Source organism: Pongo abelii, chromosome 20, assembly GCF_028885655.2.
Source record: "Pongo abelii isolate AG06213 chromosome 20, NHGRI_mPonAbe1-v2.0_pri, whole genome shotgun sequence".
In the NCBI taxonomy this organism is placed as follows: domain Eukaryota; kingdom Metazoa; phylum Chordata; class Mammalia; order Primates; family Hominidae; genus Pongo; species Pongo abelii.
In genome coordinates this window covers 16,511,111-16,532,093 of record NC_072005.2, presented here as the reverse complement: position 1 = coordinate 16,532,093, position 20,983 = coordinate 16,511,111, and the positions used below count along the sequence as shown (strand labels likewise).

Below are 20,983 nucleotides of genomic sequence, written 5' to 3'. Positions count from 1 at the left end.
GGCTGAGGCGGGAGGATCACGTGAGCCTGAGGAGGTCAAGGCTGCAGTGAGCCGTGATCACACCACTGCACTCCAGCCTGGGCAACAGAGTGAGACCCTGTCTCAAACAAAACAAAACAAAAACAGTCAATTTTATGTTATATATATTTAATCACAATAAAGAGAAAGAATGAAAGAAAGAAAATATGGGATGAGAGAGAAAACAGGGTGATGGGGCAGATCAAGTCACGCTGGAGAAAGAGCTCAGGCTACGAGCAGAGGGTTCGTGAGGCCCCTGTCTCCAGCCTCCTGGGCTCAGTATCCCTTCTAGAACTGTAAGGATAGCTTCCCTAACTGGCACCAACTTGGGCCTGGCCTCTGCACCCAGGGGAGCCCCTAGTAGGAACCAGCCTGAGAGGCTGATGCGGGAGGATCGCTTGAACCCAGGAGTTCGAGGCTGTAGTTAGCTGTGATCGCACCACTGCACTCCAGCCTGGGCAACAGAGCGAGACCCTATCCCAAAAAACAAACACAAAAACCATTGGGTCATATGGATACACCACACTTTTATTGATTCATGAGTTGATGGGCATTTGGGCTGTTTCCACCGTCTGGCGCGTGTAAATGGTGCTGCCTTGAACGTGCGTGTGCAAGTATCTGTTTGTGTCCCGGTTTTTATTTCTCTTGGGACTATACCTAGGAATGGAATCACTGGGGCCTAAGGCAATTCCATGTTTAGCATTTTTTTTTTTTTGGAAACAGAGTCTTGCTCTGTCGCCCAGGCCGGAGTGCAGTGGTGCGATCTCGGCTCACTGTAACCTCTGCCTCCTGGGTTCAAGCGATTCTCCTGCCTCAGCCTCCCGAGTACCTGGGATTATAGGTGCGCACCACCACGCCTGGCTAATTTTTGTATTTTTTTTTTTTTAGTAGAGATGGGGTTTCACCATGCTGGCCAGGCTGATCTTGAACTTCTGACCTCCAGTAATCCACCTGCCTCAGCCTCCCAAAGTGCTGGGATTACAGGCATGAGCCATGGTGCCTGGCCCCCAGGCTCCTCTTATTTATTTATTTATTTTTGAGATGGAATCTTCTTCTGTCTCCCAGGCTAGCGTGCAATGGTGCAATCTCGGCTCACTGCAACCTCCGCCTCCCAGGTTCATGCAATTCTTTTGCCTCAGCCTCCCAAGTAGCTGGGATCACAGGTGCCCACCACTACTCCAAGCTAATTTTTGTATTTTTAGTAGAGACGAGGTTTCACCATGTCGGCCAGGCTGGTCTCAAACTCCTGACCTCAAATGATCCACCTGCCTCGACCTCCCAAAGTGCTGGGATTACAGGCGTGAGCCACTGTGCCCGGCCTCCTCCTAACTTCTTATAGGGCACCTCAGGGAACCCTATTCACCCAGCCTCTTCCTGTCCCCTTGTCCCTCCCTGTCTGGGATATTCCTGGAAAATGGGCTTCTCAGTTCCTTTTAGACAAAAGCCTAGAAGGAACTCAGCAGGGCTTCCAGGAACCCCTAGAACCTGTGTGTGGAGGGAAACAGGGAAAACCTGATGCATCGGTGCATTCAGATGTTTCTAGGCACAGGAGGAGTTGCGGGCCAGGCCAGGCAGACCCGGGTTGAAGCGTCAGCTTTGCCACCTGCACCAGGTCCCCCAGCTAACCTTCCCCTCTCTGAATCCCACTTTCCACCTCTAGAAAATGGGGGTGCGTAGGCAACCCTCAGGCTTGTGGGGAGGTTGAAAGAGATAATTTGTTGAAGGTGCCCAGAATGAAAGCACCCAAGCTCGAGTCACAGGGTCCACCGTTAGCATGAAGTTAGGTCATGCGACAAACATTTTGGCACTGACTCTGGTCAAGGCCCAGAGGCTGCGTCACTTTTTTTCTTTCTTTTTTTTTGAGACAGTCTCGCTGTGTCTCTCAGGCTGGAGTGCAGTGGTGTGATCTCAGCTCACTGAAACCTCTGCCTCCCAGGTTCAAGCAATTCTCGTCCCTCAGCTTCCCGAGTAGCTGGGATTATAGGCGCCCGCCACCACACCCAGCTAATTTTTGTATTTTTAGTAGAGACAGGGTTTCACCATGTTGGCCAGGCTGGTCTCGAACTCCTGACCTCAGGTGATCCGCCTGCCTCGATCTCCCAAAGTGCTGGGATTACAGGTGTGAGCCATTGCGCCCAGCCAGAGTCACTCCTGAAATTCTGAGTCATATCTGCTTGCCATACAGAGCATCTTCTGAATGAACAGGTGAATGAATGAATGAATGAGCAAAGAGGGTTGTGGGGAGAGGGAGAGAGAGGGAGGAAGGGGCCTTAAAATTCAGGCACACCAACTTTATCAGAGGATACTCACTGTGCTGGCCACACCCCAGGGGTGGGCTCTGAGCTTTAGTGTCTCATTTCATTTTCACAGCAGCAAACTCATTTTCCACATAAGGAAACTGAGGCACAGGCAGGCAAAGTCGCACGGCTGATCTGAGGGGTTTCCTTTCTTTTTTTTTTGAGATGGACTCTCGCTATGTCACCCAGGCACCGTCTCAGCTCAGTGCAACCTCTGCCTCCCAGATTCCAGTGATTCTCCTGACTCAGCCTCCCAAGTAGCTGAGATTACAGAGATTACAGGCGCCTGTCACCACACCCAGCTAATTTTTTTTTTTTTTTTTTTTTAAGTAGAGACAGGGTTTCACCATATTGACCAGGCTGGCCTCGAACTCCTGAGCTCAAGTGATCCACCCGCCTCGCCCTCCCAAAGTGCTGGAATTATAGGTGTGAGCCACCGGGTCTGGCCAGGGGACGGGTGTTAATTGGCATTGAGTTGGTGAAGGGCAGAGATGCTGTTGAACACTGCAGTGCACAGGGTGGCCCCGCACTGGAGAATGATTCAGCTCCAAATGTCTTTTGTTTTTTCTTTCTTCTCTCTCTCTCTCTTTTTTTTTTTCCCCAGAAACAGAGTCTCTCTATGTTGCCCAGGCTGGTCTCCAACTCCTTGGCTCAAGAGATCCCTGCACCTCGGCCTCCCAAAGTGCTGGGATTACAGGCATGAGCCACTGCCGTGCCCAGCTCCAAGGCTGATGCTCACTGGTCTGGCACAGCTGACAGCTCAGGCCGGGGCAATCGGAGCCACCCAGCCCTGGCACCTGACAAGTCAGCTTGAGCCTATGGTCCTGGGACTCCACCTGGGGCTGCCGGGCACGGGTGCTGACTCAACCGTGTTGACAGGGCTGGGTGCTGAGTCAGGGGTGAGCCTATATACATCTTGCCCTCTGACAACGCCCCCTTCCTCCTCCCACTTCACACCACATCATTCTGCAGCCTGCCTGGGTGCTGGGGCCCCCAGAACTACAGGAAGTGCCTAGCAGAAAAGTAGCTCCTACATCTCTCCCCAGCACCATGCCAATAAGCCCCTCAAAACTGTCACCTCTCCCCCACCCCCCGCCATAGCTGGGCTTGGTGGTCTGCACCTATAATCCCAGCATTTTGAGAGGCTGAGGCGGGAGGATTGCTTGAGCCCAGGAGTTTGAGCCCAGCCTGGGCAATATAGTGAGATCCCCTCTGTACAAAAAAATTTAAAAATTAGCTGGGCATGGTGATGCATGCCTGTAATCCCAGCTACTCGGGAGGCTGAGGCGGGAGGATTGCTTGAACCCAGGAGGTCAAGATTATAGTGATTGTGCCACTGCACTCCAGCCTGGGTGACAGATGAGACCCTATCTCAAACCAAACAAAATAAAACCTTCACCCTTTTCAACCCTTTTACCCACAGTGCTTGTTTGCATAAATAACTCCTGCCATATCTAAAAGGAATATTATGCAGCCATGAAAATGACAATACAAATGTATAACTGGGGGAAAAACAGCATGGACAAATGATTATAACTTTGCCTAGGGAAAAGAAAGAATATAGTGAAAATCACAGCCATGAAAAGGAATTCAGCCAGTGACCACAAATCTCCTACTCTAAAAAGAAAGAGAGAGAGAAAGAGAGAGAGAGTTTGGGTGCGGTGGCTCACTCCTGTAATCCCAGCACTTTGGGAGGCTGAGGTGGGTGGATCACCTGAGGTCAGGAGTTCGAGACCAGCCCGGCCAACATGGCGAAACCCCATCTTTACTAAAACTACAAAAATTAGTTGGGCATGGTGGCGGCGTGCCTGTAATACCAGCTACTAGGGAGTGCTGAGGTAGGAGAATTGCTTTAACCCGGGAGGCAGAAGTCGCAGTGAGCTGAGATTGTGCCACTGTACTCTAGCCTGGGCAACAGAGCAAGACTATCTCAAAAAAAAAAAAAAAAAAAAAAAAGGAAAAAGAAAGAAAGAAAGAAAAACTTGCATTGGGATTGGGTTGTAGAATCTTAGGTGAAGACGGCCCCAGGGTGAGGTTTTCTTTGTACGTTTTTCTGGGTGGCATTTGCCACCAAAGCTTGCTTCCTGGCACAGAATCACCTTCTTGCTGATAAGAGCAATGATCTTTTAGGAACCAGAGGCGATGTCTCAACCTCAGCACTGCTGACATTCAGAGCTGGGCCATTCTCTGTGGTGGGGGCTGTCTGTACACTGCAGAATGCTTAGCAACATCCCCCACCTCTGTCCACCAGATGCCAGCAGCACCCCCGAGTTGACAACCAAAAATGTTCCCAGACTGGGTCACTCTCCACTGAGCATCACAGATCCAGAAGATATTTGATGGAAATTGGCATTTGAGTGTCAGAAAGGGGCAGAAAAAAATGATGATGGGACACTTCTGGATTAGTCGGTATGACCTAGCGCTGCCTGAGTTGGTGTCTCTTGTTGAAACGTACAACTGTGTGTTCAACGATCACACTTTCTATTCTGTCTGTTCCCCAACAGAACAGACACGCAAGAAACAGAAACTCAACAGCTTCAGCCCCGTGAACGATTTGCCTTTCGCTGGACTCAGAAGCTTCCAGGAGAAACCTGGAAGACATTTTCAAATAAGCAAGAAAAATAGCTTGATCACTAAGTTCAAGCTGAACAGGGAAACCTGGAGACCCTTAAAAAATATTGTTTTAAACCACTCGCGAGTCCTTCTTCTGCCCCTGCACTGCAGAGGCCAGCTTTTAAAAAGGGGGATCATCTCCCCAGGTCGAGGGGCCAACATTCTGTCTTGGGACGGTTTTTGCAGAAGTTGCACACAGAGGGTACAGGAGGCTCAAAAACATTCACACCCTTCATCACCAGCGGAAGTGAGGCCAGGCTATTTACTCTCGAAAAATGAATCAGATTGTCAACTCGTATTTCTGCTTTTCGTGGATTACCAAACACCTCTCAGCTGTTTCCAGGGCTGCTGTAGTTGGGGAGGAGGAAGGATGGAGGGAGGGAGGAAATCCCAGCCTCTGTCGCAACGGGGTGAGAGTGTTTTAAAGCAGGCGCTGCTTACGAGCTATTTTCACTTTCTGGAAACTTATGCAATGGTTGGTGGTCATGGTTACCCCGGGCCCCTGAGAATGGGGAAGGTGAGGGGTGGCAGGGGAAATGTGGGGGGAGAGATACCTCCTTGCCTGACTGAGACACTCGGGGTGGTGGGATTTAGGGGTCTCCTCTGCTCTCTAGGTGGGTTTCCAGACTGGTCACCTCCTACCATTGAGGCAGTGAATGTGTTGCACCAGGAGACCTACAGGGGAGGCTGTCCTAGCCTTCCAATGCACACAACAGGTGAGTCATCGTAGAAAGCCACCACTCCCTTCCAGTGGGGTTCAGGGACCCTTGGAGGCAGACAGAGCAGGCTAACAACCCAACTCCACCACCCTGCCGCTACCTCTGGGCCTCCGTTTCCTCATCTGCAAAAGAGCTTCATGCATGGCCCTCGAATGCAGGTTTCACTGTTTTCCCCTAGCAGAATGGGGAACTCACCCCTTAAGAAAAGACTTGCTAAATGTCAAGATGAGTAAAGGGCAGAACATGCCAGAAACTCAGCAGGTTAACCCCCTTTAAAAATAAAAATAAAAATAAAAATAGAGCTGGCACTCCAGAAATTTGGCTAAAACCTCAGAGGCTTCCAGGAAGAGGTAAGTTGTTTTTTTTTTTCTTTTTTCAATGTAGAGGAGGCCACGTCAGTGGGACCAGCACTTTCCCCAGCTGTGGGGCAAAGAGGCAATTTATGGCTCAAAGAACAACCTTAAAATAACCCTCCCTCAGTCCTAAAATGCAGTGTTTAAATTTACAGAAAAACCCACAGGTTCCTGGCAGGCGGGCACAGCAGCTGGCAGTCCGGGTGCTGGGGCAGAGGCAGGACCCACTGCACACGATGCTTTAGTGGGGCTGCCCTCCATCAAACTTTCTGCTCCCCCCTCCTCCCAAGTGCCCCAAGGCCCCAGTTCCAAGCAGCCAGACCAGTGCTGTGATTTTTTTTAAAAGATGCAAAACTTTTTAATTAAAAAAAAAAAAAAACCAGCAAAATTTTATAAAAACGAACCAGGTAGCCCAAAAATGCCCACCTGTCTCTCTATGTACAGTAATACAATATTTGTCACAATCACTGTGTACAATATTATAAAAAATGCCGCAGACAGTACAAATTAAGGCCCTTATTTCTTCACAAGGCATCACAAGCCTCGATCCTCTAGTGTAGACCCGGTGGGAGAGAAGATGCCACTTAAATTATTGCACCATTTTGAAAAACAAAACTCGTCAAGGAGGATCGTGGTCTTTTCCCACCGGGCCTTCGGTCACAGACAGGGGCTGGGGTGGTGGCGTCGTCGTCGTCATCGAGGGAGACCCTCTGTAGCCACGCTGTGCCCGGCCCGGTTCTCTGGGTCCAATAAATACCAGTCACAGTTTGGGAGGGGGCCGCGCCCGGCGCGTGGGACCCGCCACGGCCGCGCGCAGGTGGGCGGGGGCGTCCCGGCTACATGTGCCGTTTCATGTGCAGCGCCAGGTGATCGGAGCGGGAGAAGGCACGATCGCACAGATGGCACTGGAATGGCCGGTGGCCCGTGTGCTTGCGGTAGTGGCGCGTGAGCTCGTCTGAGCGCGCAAACTTCCAGCCGCAGCCGTCCCAGTTGCAGTGGTAGGGCTTCTCACCTGCAGGGAGGGGGCGAGAGTGAACCTCAGTTTCCCTCCCAGGACAGGGCACGTATAGCTGCCCCGGCGAGCGCAACCTATCCCTAACCAGGGCCTTGACGCGCTCCCCGCGGTAGTGTTGCGCCCCTGAGTGATCCTCGCCCTACACCCCCAACTCCCCCCACAATCCGGATCCTCACCCCCAGGGGGTCGGAGGAGCGCAAGGTCCACTCCCCACTGTTGTCAGCCACACCCCCCGACGGGTCCTAAGCATGCACCCTCTCTTCAGCATTCTAAGACACGGAATCTCTCAGGGTTTCCCAGTGCACACTCCCTCCCCAAGGTCCTGAGCCTTGTCCCCAGAGGAGTCCCAAGCCTGCGCGCCCTCCCCAACTTCCTGAGACGCAGCATCTCCCCAGGGTTCCTAAACGCGCACCTACTCCCCAACTACCTGAGCCTCAACCCCGGGGATTCTGAGCCAAGTGCCCAGCTGTTCCTAAACCTGCTCCCCCTCCTCTTCTTTGAGACTGTCTCCCTAGCCACGCCCCCAGGAGGTTTTCTAAGTGCTCTTCCCAACCTCCTGAGGCCCCCCTCGTTCTAAGCTTGCAAGCCCCCACCCCAACCTCTCGGATCACACCTCCTTAGGGAGTGTTCCTGTGTGCCCCCCCAACCAACCTCCCGAGCCACGCCTCCTGGGGAGTCCTAAGCGTGCACCCCCTACCCGATTCCCCTTAGCCACGCCCCAAGGGAGGTCCTAAATTCATTTTCTGGCGCGCGCTGGGAATCCGACCTCTCCTCCCGCGTCCCCCCGCCTGCGCTCCCGGCCCGTGCGTGCCGCCCACCTGTGTGCGTGCGCAGATGCGCCTTCAGATGCGAACTCTTGGTGTAGGTCTTGCCGCAGCCCGCGTAGCTGCAGGTGTGAGTGGCGGTGCGTTTGCGGGGCCAGGAGCGGCGGCCGCGCTTTGGCTTGGCCTCCAGCAGCTCCAGCGGGGACGCAGGCGGCGTGAGGAGACCGCGGGCGGCGGGGGGCGCCAGGCCCAGGGCTGCCGCGGCGGCGGCCGCGTCGTCGAAGAGACCGAAGGCTGGGGGCGCAGGCGGCGCGTAATGCAGGCCGGGCCCGGGCGCGCCGAAGCCAGGGCCACCGAAAGGCGGCGGGAAAGAGGCGCGCGGGCCGGGCGCGGGCAGGCGCGCTGGGCCGTCGGGGCTGAGCGGCGGGGTGTCGGGCGGCGGCGGGGGGCGGCCCCCGGGACCTCGCATGCACGAGGCCGCCGGGCCCGGGGCGCCCTCGCGCTTGAGGCCGCGCGGTCCACGGCTCAGCCCGGGGGCGCAGCCGTAGCCGCCGCCGCCGTCCGCTTCAGGGGGCTCGGCCTTGACCAGGCGGCCGGGCGGCGCCAGCAGAAAGCGGCCGTGCAGTGCGGGTCCCGGCGGCGCGTCCAGCTCGGGTCGCAGCAGCTCAGACACCAGGCCACCCGCGGGGGCGCTGTAGGGCGGGGGCGCGCCGGGTTCGGGGTAATAGAACGCAGGCGGCGGGGGCGGCGGCGGCGGCGGCTCCGGGGCGGCCTCGGCGCCCAGGCCGTCCAGCCCCATGGACAGGATGAAGTCCAGCACGCTGTTGAGGTCGTCGTCGGTGCCGCCGGGCTCGGGCTCGGCGCGCGGCCAGCGCTGCGGGCGACAGGGCAATGGGCGTGAGTGGGCGGCGGGGATCGGGGGGCGCTGCCTGCCGCCCCCGCTGCCCGCCTTCTACCACCCTGAGTCTGCGATCCCCGTGGCCTGCATCCTCCTCTCCTGAGTCTGCAGTCACCGCCTTCGCGTCCTGTCACCCCGCAGCCCACGTTCTACTACCCCGAGCCCGCCGCCCACGGTCCCGGCCGCCCCGCCGCCCTCGCCGCCCTCACCTCCTGCAGGCCGCGCTCGCGGCACGGGCTGGCGAAAGTGGAGAAGGACGGCAGGATGGGTTCACTCAGCGCCATGGCCGGGACCCGGGGAGGAAGGACGCGGACGGGGGACACCGGTGAGTGGCTGCCCGAGGCCGGGCTGGTCGGGGCGCGGGCGGGCGGGGACGGCTCTGTGGGCCGCGGCCGGGCCCGCCCAAGCCTTATAGGCGCGGCGCGCGCGGGGGCCGGGCCAAAGCGGCGGCGGCGGAAACGCGTCCCGGATGGGGACGAGCTCCGGGCGCAGCCTAAATTTAGCCGCGGTATATAAGCCGGCTGGCGGCGGCGGCCGTGGCCACTGCGGCGGCCTGGGCCCTGCGCTGACAGCCCGGCCCCTCGCGCGCTGCCGGGGCCGCGCCTCCCCCTCTCCCGGGCCCCGCCCCCGCCCGTCTCCCCGGCGACGTTGTCAACACGCGCTCCACAACAGCGGCGTGACGCTCAGGGATCCCCCGGGCGCCCCGGGCTCCCGCCTGCGCGAGCATCCCGGGGACCTGGAGCGGGGGCGGTGTCGGGGCCTCTCAGAGACTCTCAGGGGAGCACCGGGCTTGGCGGCCTCCCCGGATCCCTTGACCGAAGGGGAGATTGGCTCCAGCCTCAGAGAGGGCTGCAGAATCCTGGGTGGATGGGAAGCCTGAAGTCTCCAGGATTCATGGATGGGTGAGGCTGGGCCCCTCATCTGTTGTGGGACCACCCAGAGGGACCCACCGTGTGCACATCACCCTGTAAAAAAAACACCTTGTGTAGACGCAGTGTAAAAAAAACACCTTGTGTAGACGCAGTGGCAGGCGCAGTGGCTCACATCTGTAATACCACCACTTTGGGAGGCTGAGACTGGAGGATCACTCGAGGCCAGGAGTTCAAGACCAGTCTGGGCAACACAGTGGCCCCCATCTCTTAAAAAATAAAAAAATTAGCTGGGTATAGTGGGAGGCTGTGGTGGAAGCATCGCTTGAGCCCAGGAGGTCGAGGCTGCAGTGAGATATGATCACACCACTACACTCCAGCCTGGGTGACAGAGGAGACTCTGTCTCAAAAAAACAAACAGAACTTTTGTGTGGTAACATCAAGACACATTAAATCTTTGACATTTGAGACACCCACCCCCTCCTCCGCAACCTCAAGTAAGCCCGTCAAGTGCAGGGAAACTGAGGCAGAGGTGGCTGGGAGAAGTTGGAGGTGCAGCAGGCACAGGCAGGCTGGGTTCCTTTACTGACTTGCATAAGTGAATTAAGTAACTCAGAGGATGGTGATGACAGTCATTCCCCCAATACAGCTCCAGCATCAGGGGCGTCAGAGGACAATGCTGCCCAATGGGTCCCTTCAGTGCTCCACCTCTGTCCCCCACACCATATCCCTGCTGGCCAGGGACTGTCACTCCTGTTACAACTGTCTGCCAGCCCTGAGTGGGCACTGGGGACACAGTAACCAAGAGATAGACAAGATCCCTACCCTAGGGGACCTCCACTTTAGTGGAGGAGGGAAGGATAGAGGTTTATTCATTTGAGTTTTTCTGAGACAGGGTCTCCCTCTGTTGCCCAGGCTGGAGTGTAGTAGTACAATCACAGCTCACCGCAGCCTCGAACTCCTGGGCTCAAGCGATCCTCCTGCCTTAGCCTCCCAAGTAGCTGGGATTACAAGGTGCATGCCACCATGCCTGGCTAAATTTTTTTTTTGTATTTTTTTTTGTAGAGATGGGGTCTCACTATGTTGCCCAGGCTGGTCTCAAAGTCCTGGGCTCAGGTGATCCACCCGCCTCGGCCTCCCGAAGTGTTGGGATTACAGGTGTGAGCCATTGCGCCTGGCCTTACTGATAGGGGTTTAAAAAGAAAAATGGGACTAGAAAGTGAGTGTGAGATGAGGGAGCGGGAGGGAAGAAATGGGGAAATTTTGAATCTCACCCAGGAGGTGAAATGTGAGCTAATGTGAAAAAGTCATTGGGGACCATGTGGGTATTGGAGGAAGAGCATCCCAAGGAGGAACTTGGAGCCAGGTGGTGAGGGATGCAGGCAACTCCTGCTCTGGAAGCTTGGACTCTCAGCCCCTGCAGAAATGCACTCTGCAGGGTCCCCTCTGCAGCCCCCACCAAACCCAGTCACCGGAGACTTCAAGTTGAGTACAAACTTGCTTTCTGCAGTTGCCACCGAAATGGCTGCGAGTCAGCCTCAGCCACTGAGCATGTGCTGTGTGACCTTGAACCAGTGGCTTTGGCTGTTTGGGCTTGCCTCCTCAATCTTTGAAATGCAGATAAGAATAGTACCTTACCCCAAATGGCTATTGTGAGTTCACACAGGCTCTTTTCTTTGTTGTGGAAGTAGGTGACATCTTGTGTGACACTGAATTCTCTACCAGTGCTTGGGAGATGGGCCTGCTTGTGTGCTTTGGGAATTGAATTGCCTTACTCTGGGCCTCAGTTTCCCCGTATGATAATGATGGAAAGATTAAGGGAATCAGAAATTTCTCCGCAAGGATATAGGATGCCTGGGCAGCTGCCGGGAAGGGTTTTTGTTTGTTTGTTCCTTTGCTTTGGCCAAGACCGCTGGCTGGGCGCAGTGGCTCACACCTGTAATCCCAGCACTTTGGAAGGCTGAGGCGGGCAGCTCACTTGAGGTCAGAAGTTGGAGACTAGCCTAGTCAACACGGTGAAACCCTGTCTCTACTAAAAATACAAAAATTAGCCGGGCGTGGCAGCGCGTGCCTGTAATCCCAGCTACTCAGGAGGCTAGAATTGCTTCAACTTGGGAGGTGGAGGTTGCAGTGAGCCGAGACCTCGCCACTGCACTCCAGCCTGGGTGACAGAGTAAGACTCTGTCTAATAATAATAATAATAATAATAATAATAATAATAGTCATACCTCCGACCACAGCAATCCTCTAGTTTGTCAGAGAGCACCTTGGTCCCCTGGGTCTCCGAACCTTGCTCACTGGCACCTGCAGCTTGTCTGAGGCACCTCTCTGCCTTCCTCCTCTCTCACTGTCTCTGTTTGGGTCCTGAAACACACCAAACCCATTCCCCTCTGTGTTCACTGCGCCCCCGACCACCATTCCTTTCTTCCATTTCCACTTGTGCAGCTCTGTCCATCTCTGTCTGTCTGTCTGTCTCTCTCTCTCTCTTTTTTTTCAACCTCCCTTAACTAACGTACTTTATTTATTTGTTTATTTTTGAGACAGAGTCTTGCTCTGTTGCCCAGGCTGGAATGCGGTGGCGCAATCTCGGCTCACTGCAGCCTCTGCCTCCCGGGTTCCAGAGATTCTCCTGCCTCAGCCTCCTAGGTAGCTGGGATTACAGGCACCCGCCACCATGCTCAGCAGCTAATTTTTGTTTGTTTGTTTGTTTTGTTTCAGTAGAGACAGGGTTTCACCATGTTGGCCAGGCTGGTCTCAAACTCCTGACCTCAAGTGATCCGCCCTCCTCGGCCTCCCAAAGTGCTGGGATTTGGGAGGTGTGACTCACAGCGCCCGGTCTGGACTTTTATTTTCTACAGCAGTTTTAGGTTTACAGAAAAATTGAGCACAAAGTACACGGCGTTCCCAGGTAGCACCCCTCGCACCACCCCAACCTTTCTCCTATTATCATCTTGCATAAGTGTGGTGCATTTGTGACAATTACTGAGCAGAGAGGAATATATTGTTATTAACTAATAATAATAATAATGCATAGTTTATTTATTTATTTATCTTGACACAGGGTCTTGCTCTGTCGTCCAGGCTGGAGTGTAGTGACGCGGTCATGGCTCACTGTAGCCTCAAACTCCTAGGCTCAAGCCATCCTCCCAGCTCAGCCTCCCAAGTAGCTGGGACTACAGATGCGCACCACCATGCCTGGCTGATTTTTGTTTGTAGAGACAGGGTCTTGCCCTGAGTAATTCAATCCGTGAGTAATGGGTTAAATGATGGCCCCACAAAGAAATATCTGAGTCTCAATCCCTGGCACCTGTGACTATGACCTTATTTAGAAAGAGTTTCTTTGGCCGGGCGCAGTGGCTCATGCCTGTAATCCCAGCACTTTGGGAGGCCGAGGCAGGTGGATCACCTGAGGTCAGGTGTTCAAGACCAGCCTGGCTAACATGGAAACCCCGTCTCTACTAAAAATATAAAATTAGCTAGGCATGGTGGCTTGCGCCTGTAGTACCAGCTACTTGGGAGGCTGAGGCAGGAGAATCACTTGAATCCAAGAGGTGGAGGTTGCAGTGAGCCGAGATCGCACCCTTGCACTCCAGCCTGGGCGACAGAGTGAGACTGTCTCAAAAACAAAAAGAGTTTCTCTGCAGACATCATGAAGCGTCTTGAGGTGAGACTATCCTGGATTAAGGTGTGCCCTGATCCAGTGACAAGAGTCCTTAGGAGAGAAAGGACGCAGGAACACAAACACAGAGAAGGGTATGTGAAGATGGCCAGAGATTGGAGTGAGGCAGCCACAGGCCCAGGGATATCTCTGGAGCCACCAGCAGCAAAACTGGGAACAGATTCTTTTCTTTTCTTTTTTCTTTTTTTTTAGACAGAGTCTCGCTCTGTAGCCCAGGCTGGAGTGCAGTGGCGTGATCTTGGCTCACTGCAGCCTCCACCCCTTGGGTTCAAACAATTCTTGTGCCTCAGCCTCTCAAGTAGCTGGGATTACAGGTGCGTGCCACCATGCCCGGCTAATTTTTGTATTTTTAGTAGAGATGGGGCTTCATCTTGTTGGCCAGGCTGGTTTTGAACTTCTGACCTCCAGTGATCTGCCTGCCTCGGCCTCCCAAAGTGTTGGGATTACAGGCGTGAGCCACTGCACCCAGCCAAGGGAACAGATTCTTTCTCAGATGGCTGGGTGTGGTGGCTCATGTCTGTAATTCCAACATTTTGGGAGGCCGAGGCAGGAGGATTACTGGAGCCCAGGAGTTTGAGACCAGCCTGGGTAACAAAGTGAGACCCCCTCACTACAAAAAATACAAAAATTGGCTGGGCATGGTGGCGCATACCTGTGGTCCCAGTTACTCGGGAAGTTGAGGTGGGAGGATCGCTTGAGCCTGGAAGGTGGAGGCTGCAGTGAGCCGAGATCGCACTCACTGCACTCCAGCCTGGGCAACAGAGTGAGACTCCGTCTAAAAAAAAAAAGAAGATTCTCCCTTGGAACCTCCAGAGGGAACCAACCCTGCTGATGCCTTGATTTGGGGCTTTTGGCTTCTCAAACTGTGGGGAATACATTTCCATTGTTGGAAGCCACCCAGTCTGTGTCTTTTGTTGCGGCTACCACAGGAAACTCATACATCATGGTAACCAGCTGTTCTCCTGCCTGGCTTCCTTTCCAGACAGTGAACCTCTCAAGACAGGGGCCTCCCTTGACTCATCTCTGTGGACCCGCTTTGTTGAAACATACGTGATGTAAAGACAGTGGCCACCCACTGAGGACCTCCCAGGGCAGCGTGAAACATTTCAGCAGAGTGCCTGGCCAGCAGAACCAATGCAGAGAGCTGCCAGTGCAAGGAAAGAACACGAACTTCTCATTTTATTTTATAGAAACGAGGTCTCGTGGGCTGGTCTTGTGGGCCAGGTGCAGTGGCTCATACCTGTAATGTCAGCACTTTGGGAGGCTGAGGCAGGCAGATCACCTGAGGTTGGGAGTTCAAGACCAGAGTGAAAAGAGACCATGGTGAAACCCCATCTCTACAAAAAATACAAAAATTAGCTGGTCATGGTGGCACGTGCCTGTAGTCCCAGCTACTTGGGAGGCTGAGGCATGAGAATCGCTTGAACCCAGGAGGCAGAGGCTGCAGTGAGCTGAGTTCGTGCCACTGCTCTCCAGCCTGGGCGACAGAGTGAGACCCTGTCTCAAAAAAAAAAAAAAAAGCGGGAATGTTGGCTCACGCCTGTAATCCCAGCACTTTGGGAGGCCAAGGCGGGTGGATCTCGAGGTCAGGAGTTCAAGACCAGCCTGGACAACATGGTGAAACCTTGTCTCTACTAAAAATACAAAAATTAGCCAGGCATTGTGGTGGGCACCTGTAGTCCCAGCTACTCAGGAGGCTGAGGCAGAGAATTGCTTGAACCCGGGAGGTGGAGGTTGCAGTGAGCTGAGATCGCGCCACTGTGCTCCAGCCTGGATGACAGAGCGAGACTCTGTCTCAAAAAAGAGAGAAATGAGGTCTCACTATGTTGCCCAGATTGGTCTTTAACTCCTGGCCTCAAGCGATCCTCCTGCTTGGCTTCCCAAAGTGCTGGTATTACAGGCATGAGCCACCATGCCCAACCTAGAAGAACTTCAATTGCCACATTAGCTGTGTGACCTTAGGCAAGCCACTTAACCTCTGAGCCTCAGTTTCCTTTTGAGAATATGAGATGGCATTTGTCAGTGTTCAACAGTACTTGCTGGTTGATTGTGAGGATGAGTGAATGAGTCTTTTAGGGGATCTCAGGCACTGCGGAATCTCTCTGTGCAGGAGAGGCTTGTCACTGGGAGGGGGCCTGGAGCACAGACCCTCTCCTGCTGTTGTCCTATGAACCTGCTATCTGGTCGGCACCTGCCTGCATAGTTATCTGTCCTCATGAAGTCTTAGCCAATGATGATGTTGGAGAAAGAGCACTGGGCATGAAGTCACATTCTCAGCCCTGCCTGGAACTAGTTAGGTGACTTTACCCTCAAAGCTTTGCAAGCCTTGGCTGGGTACTGTGGTTCACACCTGTAATCCCAGCACTTTGGGAGGCCGAAGCGGGTGGATCATTTGAGGTCAGGAGTTTGAGACCAGCCTGGCCAACACGGTGAAACCTCGTCTCTACTAAAAATACAAAAATTAGCTGGGTGTGGTGGCTCATGCCTGTAATCCCAGCACTTTGGGAGGCTGAGGTGGGTGGATCACCTGAGGTTCAAGACCAGCCTGACCAACATAATGAAACTCCGTCTCTGCTAAAAATAGAAAAATTAGCCAGGGATGGTGGCAGGCGCCTGTAATCCCAATTACTTGGGAACTTGGGAGGCTGAGGCAGGAGAATCCCTTGAACCTGGAAGGCAGAGGTTGCGGTGAGCTGACTGTACTCTGTCCTGGGCAACAGAGCGAGACTTCATCTCAAAAACAAAGCAAAATTAGCCAGGCATGGTGGCACACATCTGTAGTCCCAGCTACTTGGGAGGCTGAGGCAGGAGAATCACCTGAACCTGGGAGGCAGGGTTGCAGGGAGCCAAAATCACGCCACTGCACTCCAGCCTGGGTGACAGAGGGAGACTCGGTCTAAAACTCCTGACCTCAGGTGATCCACTCACCTAGGCCTCCCAAAGTGTTGGGATTATAGGCGTGAGCCACCACACCTGGCCACTGTTGGGAACTTTATGTTTTCTGATGATGATTTGTTTTTTGGAGACAGGGTCACCCAGGCTGGAATGCAGAGATGCGATCATAGCTCACTGCAGCCTTCAACTTCCAGGCTCAAGCAATACTCCCGCCTCAGCCTCCTGAGTAGCTGGGATTACAGGTGTGTACTACCTCGACTGGCTAATTTTTAATTTAATTAATTAATCAATTTATTTATTTTTGAGATGGAGTTTTGCTCTTGTTGCCCAGGCTGGAGTGCAATGGCGCGACCTCTGCTCACCGCAACCTCTGCCTCCTGGGTTCAAGCAATTCTCCTGCCTCAGCCTCCCGAGTAGCTGGGATTACAGGCATGCGCCACTATGCCTGGCTAATTTTGTATTTTTAGCACAGACAGGGTTTCTCCACGTTGGTCAGGCTGGTCTCGAACTCCCAGCCTCAGGTGATCTGCCCGCCTCGGCCTCCCGAAGTGCTGGGATTACAGGTGTGAGCCACTGCACCTGGCCCGACTGGCTAATTTTTAATCTTTGTTTGTAGAGACAGGGTCTCACTATGTTGCCCAGGCTGGTCTTGAACCCCTGGGCTCAAGTGATCTTCCTGCCTAAGCCTTCCGAAGTGCTGGGATTACAGGCATGAGCCACAGTGCCCAGCCTCGATGGTGATTATCTTATTGTCATCTCTTTCTTGCTGCCCCTTATCTTCTCCTAACAACTCAACATTATAAATGTAGATCAAGGAGGCAGAATATTTTCCTCAAATCTGTTGATGATAGTTGCTTTTAGCATTGTGCTGGTGCAGATTCTGAGGTTGTAGCCAGGCCCAGTGCTGTGATGGATTGGTCATGTCTGTGATTGACTGATTGACTGGTGATGTCTGTCACCAACAGGGGATTGGATAAGTGGTACATGTGCAGGTTTGCATTTGTTGTCTCCTGCCGGGCTGTCTTCAAGGGCTCAGGAAACTTGCAAACGAAGTTTTTCGTCTGAGCCACAAATAAATACTGAGCTTCCGCTCCATGCTGAGCTGGCCATGGAGAGGAAACTGATGAAGTATATGGCCTGTTTCTGCACATAGAGAGATTACAATCTTCTTTTACTGGGCCCTGGACATTTCTAGTAACCTTGAATTCTTTCCACTTTATTCTAGGGTCTAAGCTGCCTTTCTCTTTACCAGCTGTTTTGCCCCAAATAGCTATTGTGTGCACTTGGCTCAGATCCCAAGAGCAAGTACTCAGGAATTCTACAGAAAACACGTCATGTAAAATACAGCTGAGCTTCCAAGACAAATTATGAACACTGGAGGAATTACAATCACATTACAGCAGCAACTGGATGATGACTCCCAGCTGCTGCGATTGGGGTGTTTCTGCTGAGGTTTGCACAACCCTTTTTCAGTATGTTGCAAAACTTGGCTCCTCATGTTGCAAAAATGTTGGATAGTTCTGTGTTTCTTGAGGATGCGGAGAGATATGGGCAGAGGCATCCTCTGCAAGTGCGCTTCTTATCTCGGGTCACCACCTTGTCGCTGCCATGCTTGGAGCTGAGGTCTGATAGGAAAGGTCACTTTGTGATTTGCCTGGTTGTCTCTGGAGTTTGTTTGTGTGTGTGTGTGTGTGTTTTGACAGGGTCTCGCTCCGTCTCCCAGGCTGGAGCGTAGTGGTGTGATCATAGGTCATTGCAGCCTCAAACCCCTGGGCTCAAGCGATCCTTCTGCCCTTGCCTCTGAAAGCACTGGGATTACAGACCTAAGCCACCGCGCCTGGCCCTGCCTCCGGAGTTTTCTTACTGCTATATAAATAGGTCGCAAGTGCTTGGGGAAGATGTGGGATTGCACTGGGCTGATGACTGATGAGTTCCCATCAGAACCTCTCATCATCATCTTGCCAGCCAGGCCATTACTGCCTCGGTCTTATTGACACACAGAACAGAAGAAGGGGAGAGAGCAATACTTACTGAGCACCTAATGTATACTAGGCCCCATGCTGAGGATGTGGATGTATTTTCTTTTTTTTTTTTTGAGACCAGGTCTCACTCTGTCACCCAGGCTGGAGTGAAGTGGCACGATCTCGGCTCACTGCAACCTCCGCCACCCAGGTTCAAGTGATTCTCCTGCCTCAGCCTCCCGAGTAGCTGGGATTACAGGCACACGCCACTACACCCGGCTAATTTTTGTATTTTAAGTAGAGACGGGAGTCTCACTATGTTGGCCAGGCTTGTCTGGATGTATTTTCTCATTTAATCCTCCCAGTTGGTCTGTTCAGTGAGGTAAGCGATAGACAGCTGGAACCCTGAGTTTAGATTCTGGCTCTTGTGCTTGTTGACCGTGAGTGAATGATATTCTTTTTTTGTTTTGAGATGGAGTCTCGCCCTGTTGCCCAGGCTGGAGTGCAGTGGCGCAATCTCAACTCACTGCAACCCTCTGCCTCCTAGGTTCAAGCAATTTTCCCACCTCAGCCTCCTGAATAGCTGGGATTACAGACATGTGCCACCACGCCCGGCTAATTTTTATATTTTCAGTAGAGACGGGGTTTCACCATATTGGGTAGGCTGGTCTCAAACTCCTGATCCCAATGATGATCCGCCTGCCAGCCTCCCAAAGTGTTGGGATTACAGGCGTGGGCCACTGCGCCGGCCTGATGTTTTCTTTTTGAACATCAGTCCCTCATTCATCAAAGGGGCATGAGAATGCCTGCCCATGATGTGTTTATGAAGGTAGCAAACAGGAGAATCGCTTGAACCCTGGAGGCAGAGGTTGCAGTGAGCCGAGATCGCACCATTGCACTCCAGCCTGGGCAACAAGAGTGAAACTCTCTCTCTCTCAAAAAAAAAAAAAAGATTTTTCCTAGAAGAACCCTTCCATCCCTGGGAGCTATTTTTATTTATCTTCATTGGAGGTTGGCAAATGGTGGCTTGCAGCTTAAAAAAAAAATCAAAATATCAATAGTGTAATTCTTTATATTCTATGCATATTCCTATGTAAATTATATATATATGTATATACATTTTTATCGAGGTGAAGCTCACATAACCTGAAATTAACCATTTTATTTTATTTCACGTATTTATTTATTTTTGAGACAGTCACTCTGTCTCCCAGGCTGGATTGCAGTGGTGTGACCTCAGCTCACTGCAGCCTCCATCTCCCAGGTTCAAGTGATTCTTCTGTCTCAGCCTCCCAAGTAGTTGGGATTACAGGCGTGCGCCACTCCACCTGGCTAACTTTTGTATTTTTTGTAGAGATGGGGTTTCACCGTGTTGGTCAGGCTGGTCTCGAACTCTCAACCTCAGGTGATCCGCCCGCCTCCGCCTCCCAAAGTGCTGGGATTACAGATGTGAGCCACTGCGCCCGGCTGAAATTAACTATTTTAAAGTGCACAATTCAGTGGCATTTGGTACATTCAGTGCTCTGCGAATGTCACCTCTGTCTAGCTGCAGAACATTTCTGTCACCGCCAAAGAAAACCCTGTCCCCATCAGCAGTCACTCCCCACTCCCCTCCCCCAGCCCCTGGCAACCACCAGTCTGCTTCTTGTCTCTATAGATTTGCCTGTTCTAGACTTTTTTTTTTTTTTTTTCCTTGAGACAGAGTCTGGCTCTTGTTGCCCAGGCTGGAGTGCAATGGCGCGATCTCGGCTCACTGCAACCTCTGCCTCCGGGTTCAAGTGATTCTCCTGTCTCAGCCTCCTGAGTAGCTGGGATTACAGGCACCTGCCACCACACCCACCTAATTTTGTATTTTTACTAGAGACAGGGTTTCTCCATGTTGGCTAACTTTTGTATTTTTTGTAGAGACAGGGTTTCACCGTGTTGGTCAGGCTGGTCTCCAACTCCTGACCTCAGGTGATCTGCCCGCCTCGGCCTCCCAGAGTGGTGGGATTACAAGTGTGAGCCACTGCGCTGGCCAACATTTTTATATGAATGGAATCGTATAATATGTGGGCACTGCAGCTTTTTCATTTGGCCCATGAGCTAAGCATGGATTTACTTTTATGAATGGTTGGAAAAAAAAGTACTTCATGAAACACAAATATTATATGAAAATCAAATTGCAGTGTGCATAAATACATCTTAATGTCAGCGATACCCATTCATAGATCCATCATCTATAGCTACTTTTTTTCTTTTTGAGACAGGGTCTGGCTCTGTCTTCCAGGCTGGAGTGCAGTGGCACGATCACAGCTCACTGCAGCCTTGACCTCCTGAGCTCAGTTGATCCACCCACCTCAGCCTCCCAAGTAGCTTGGAACTACAGGCGTGGGCTACCACGCTCAGCTGATTTTTTGTAGAGACAGGGTCTATGTTGTCCATACTGGTTTCGAACTCCTGGCCTGAAGAGATCCTACCCTGCCTTGGCCTCCTAAAGTGTCGGGATTACAGAAATGAGCCACCGCGCCTGGCAATGGCTACTTTCCTGGGATGACGACAGAGTTGAGTCATTTTGAAAGGGACCACGTGGCCCACAAAGCAGAAAATCTTGACTCTGGCCAAAGCTTAGAACATTAGCTTCAAGCACAGGGAGAAGCCAGCAGAGCTATGTTCAACTCCAAAGTCTGGACTGAATTCCCAGACTATCGCTGCCTCTCAGTGTGCTTTTTTTTCTTTTTTTTTCTTGATGGAGTCTTTCTCTGTTGCCCAGGCTGGAGTGCAGTGGCGCGATCTCGGCTCACTGCAACCTCCACCTCCGGGTTCAAGCAATTCTTGTGCCTTAGCCTCCTGAGTAGCTGGGATTACAGGTGCCTGCCACCACGCCCGTCTAATTTTTTTTTGTATTTTTAGTAGAGACTGG

The 20,983-nt window shown here is 52.8% G+C and overlaps 1 protein-coding gene and 1 long non-coding RNA gene across 3 annotated transcripts in view; one reads left to right on the top strand and one right to left on the bottom strand.

The window, feature by feature from the left end:
- Positions 1-5,175: 5,175 nt before the first annotated feature.
- On the bottom strand, positions 5,176-9,103 carry KLF2 (KLF transcription factor 2). The gene is made up of 3 exons (XM_024237927.3): positions 8,887-9,103; positions 7,834-8,653; positions 5,176-7,012 (listed from the first exon to the last, which is right to left on the bottom strand). Exons 1-3 carry the CDS (start codon positions 8,959-8,961, stop codon positions 6,837-6,839), a joined length of 1,071 nt encoding a protein of 356 aa, XP_024093695.1. The 5' UTR covers positions 8,962-9,103; the 3' UTR covers positions 5,176-6,836.
- A 239-nt stretch (positions 9,104-9,342) lies between these two features.
- The window catches only part of LOC129051897 (uncharacterized), a 38,642-nt gene continuing 27,001 nt past the window's right edge, over positions 9,343-20,983 (top strand). The window contains exons 1-3 of one of the 2 annotated variants that reach the window (XR_008516429.2): positions 9,343-9,579; positions 16,255-16,362; positions 17,346-18,152. This is a non-coding gene — a long non-coding RNA (uncharacterized LOC129051897). Of the gene's footprint in view, positions 9,580-16,254; positions 16,363-17,345; positions 18,153-20,983 lie in introns of those variants that run through there. The other variant, XR_008516430.1, reaches the window with a different exon arrangement.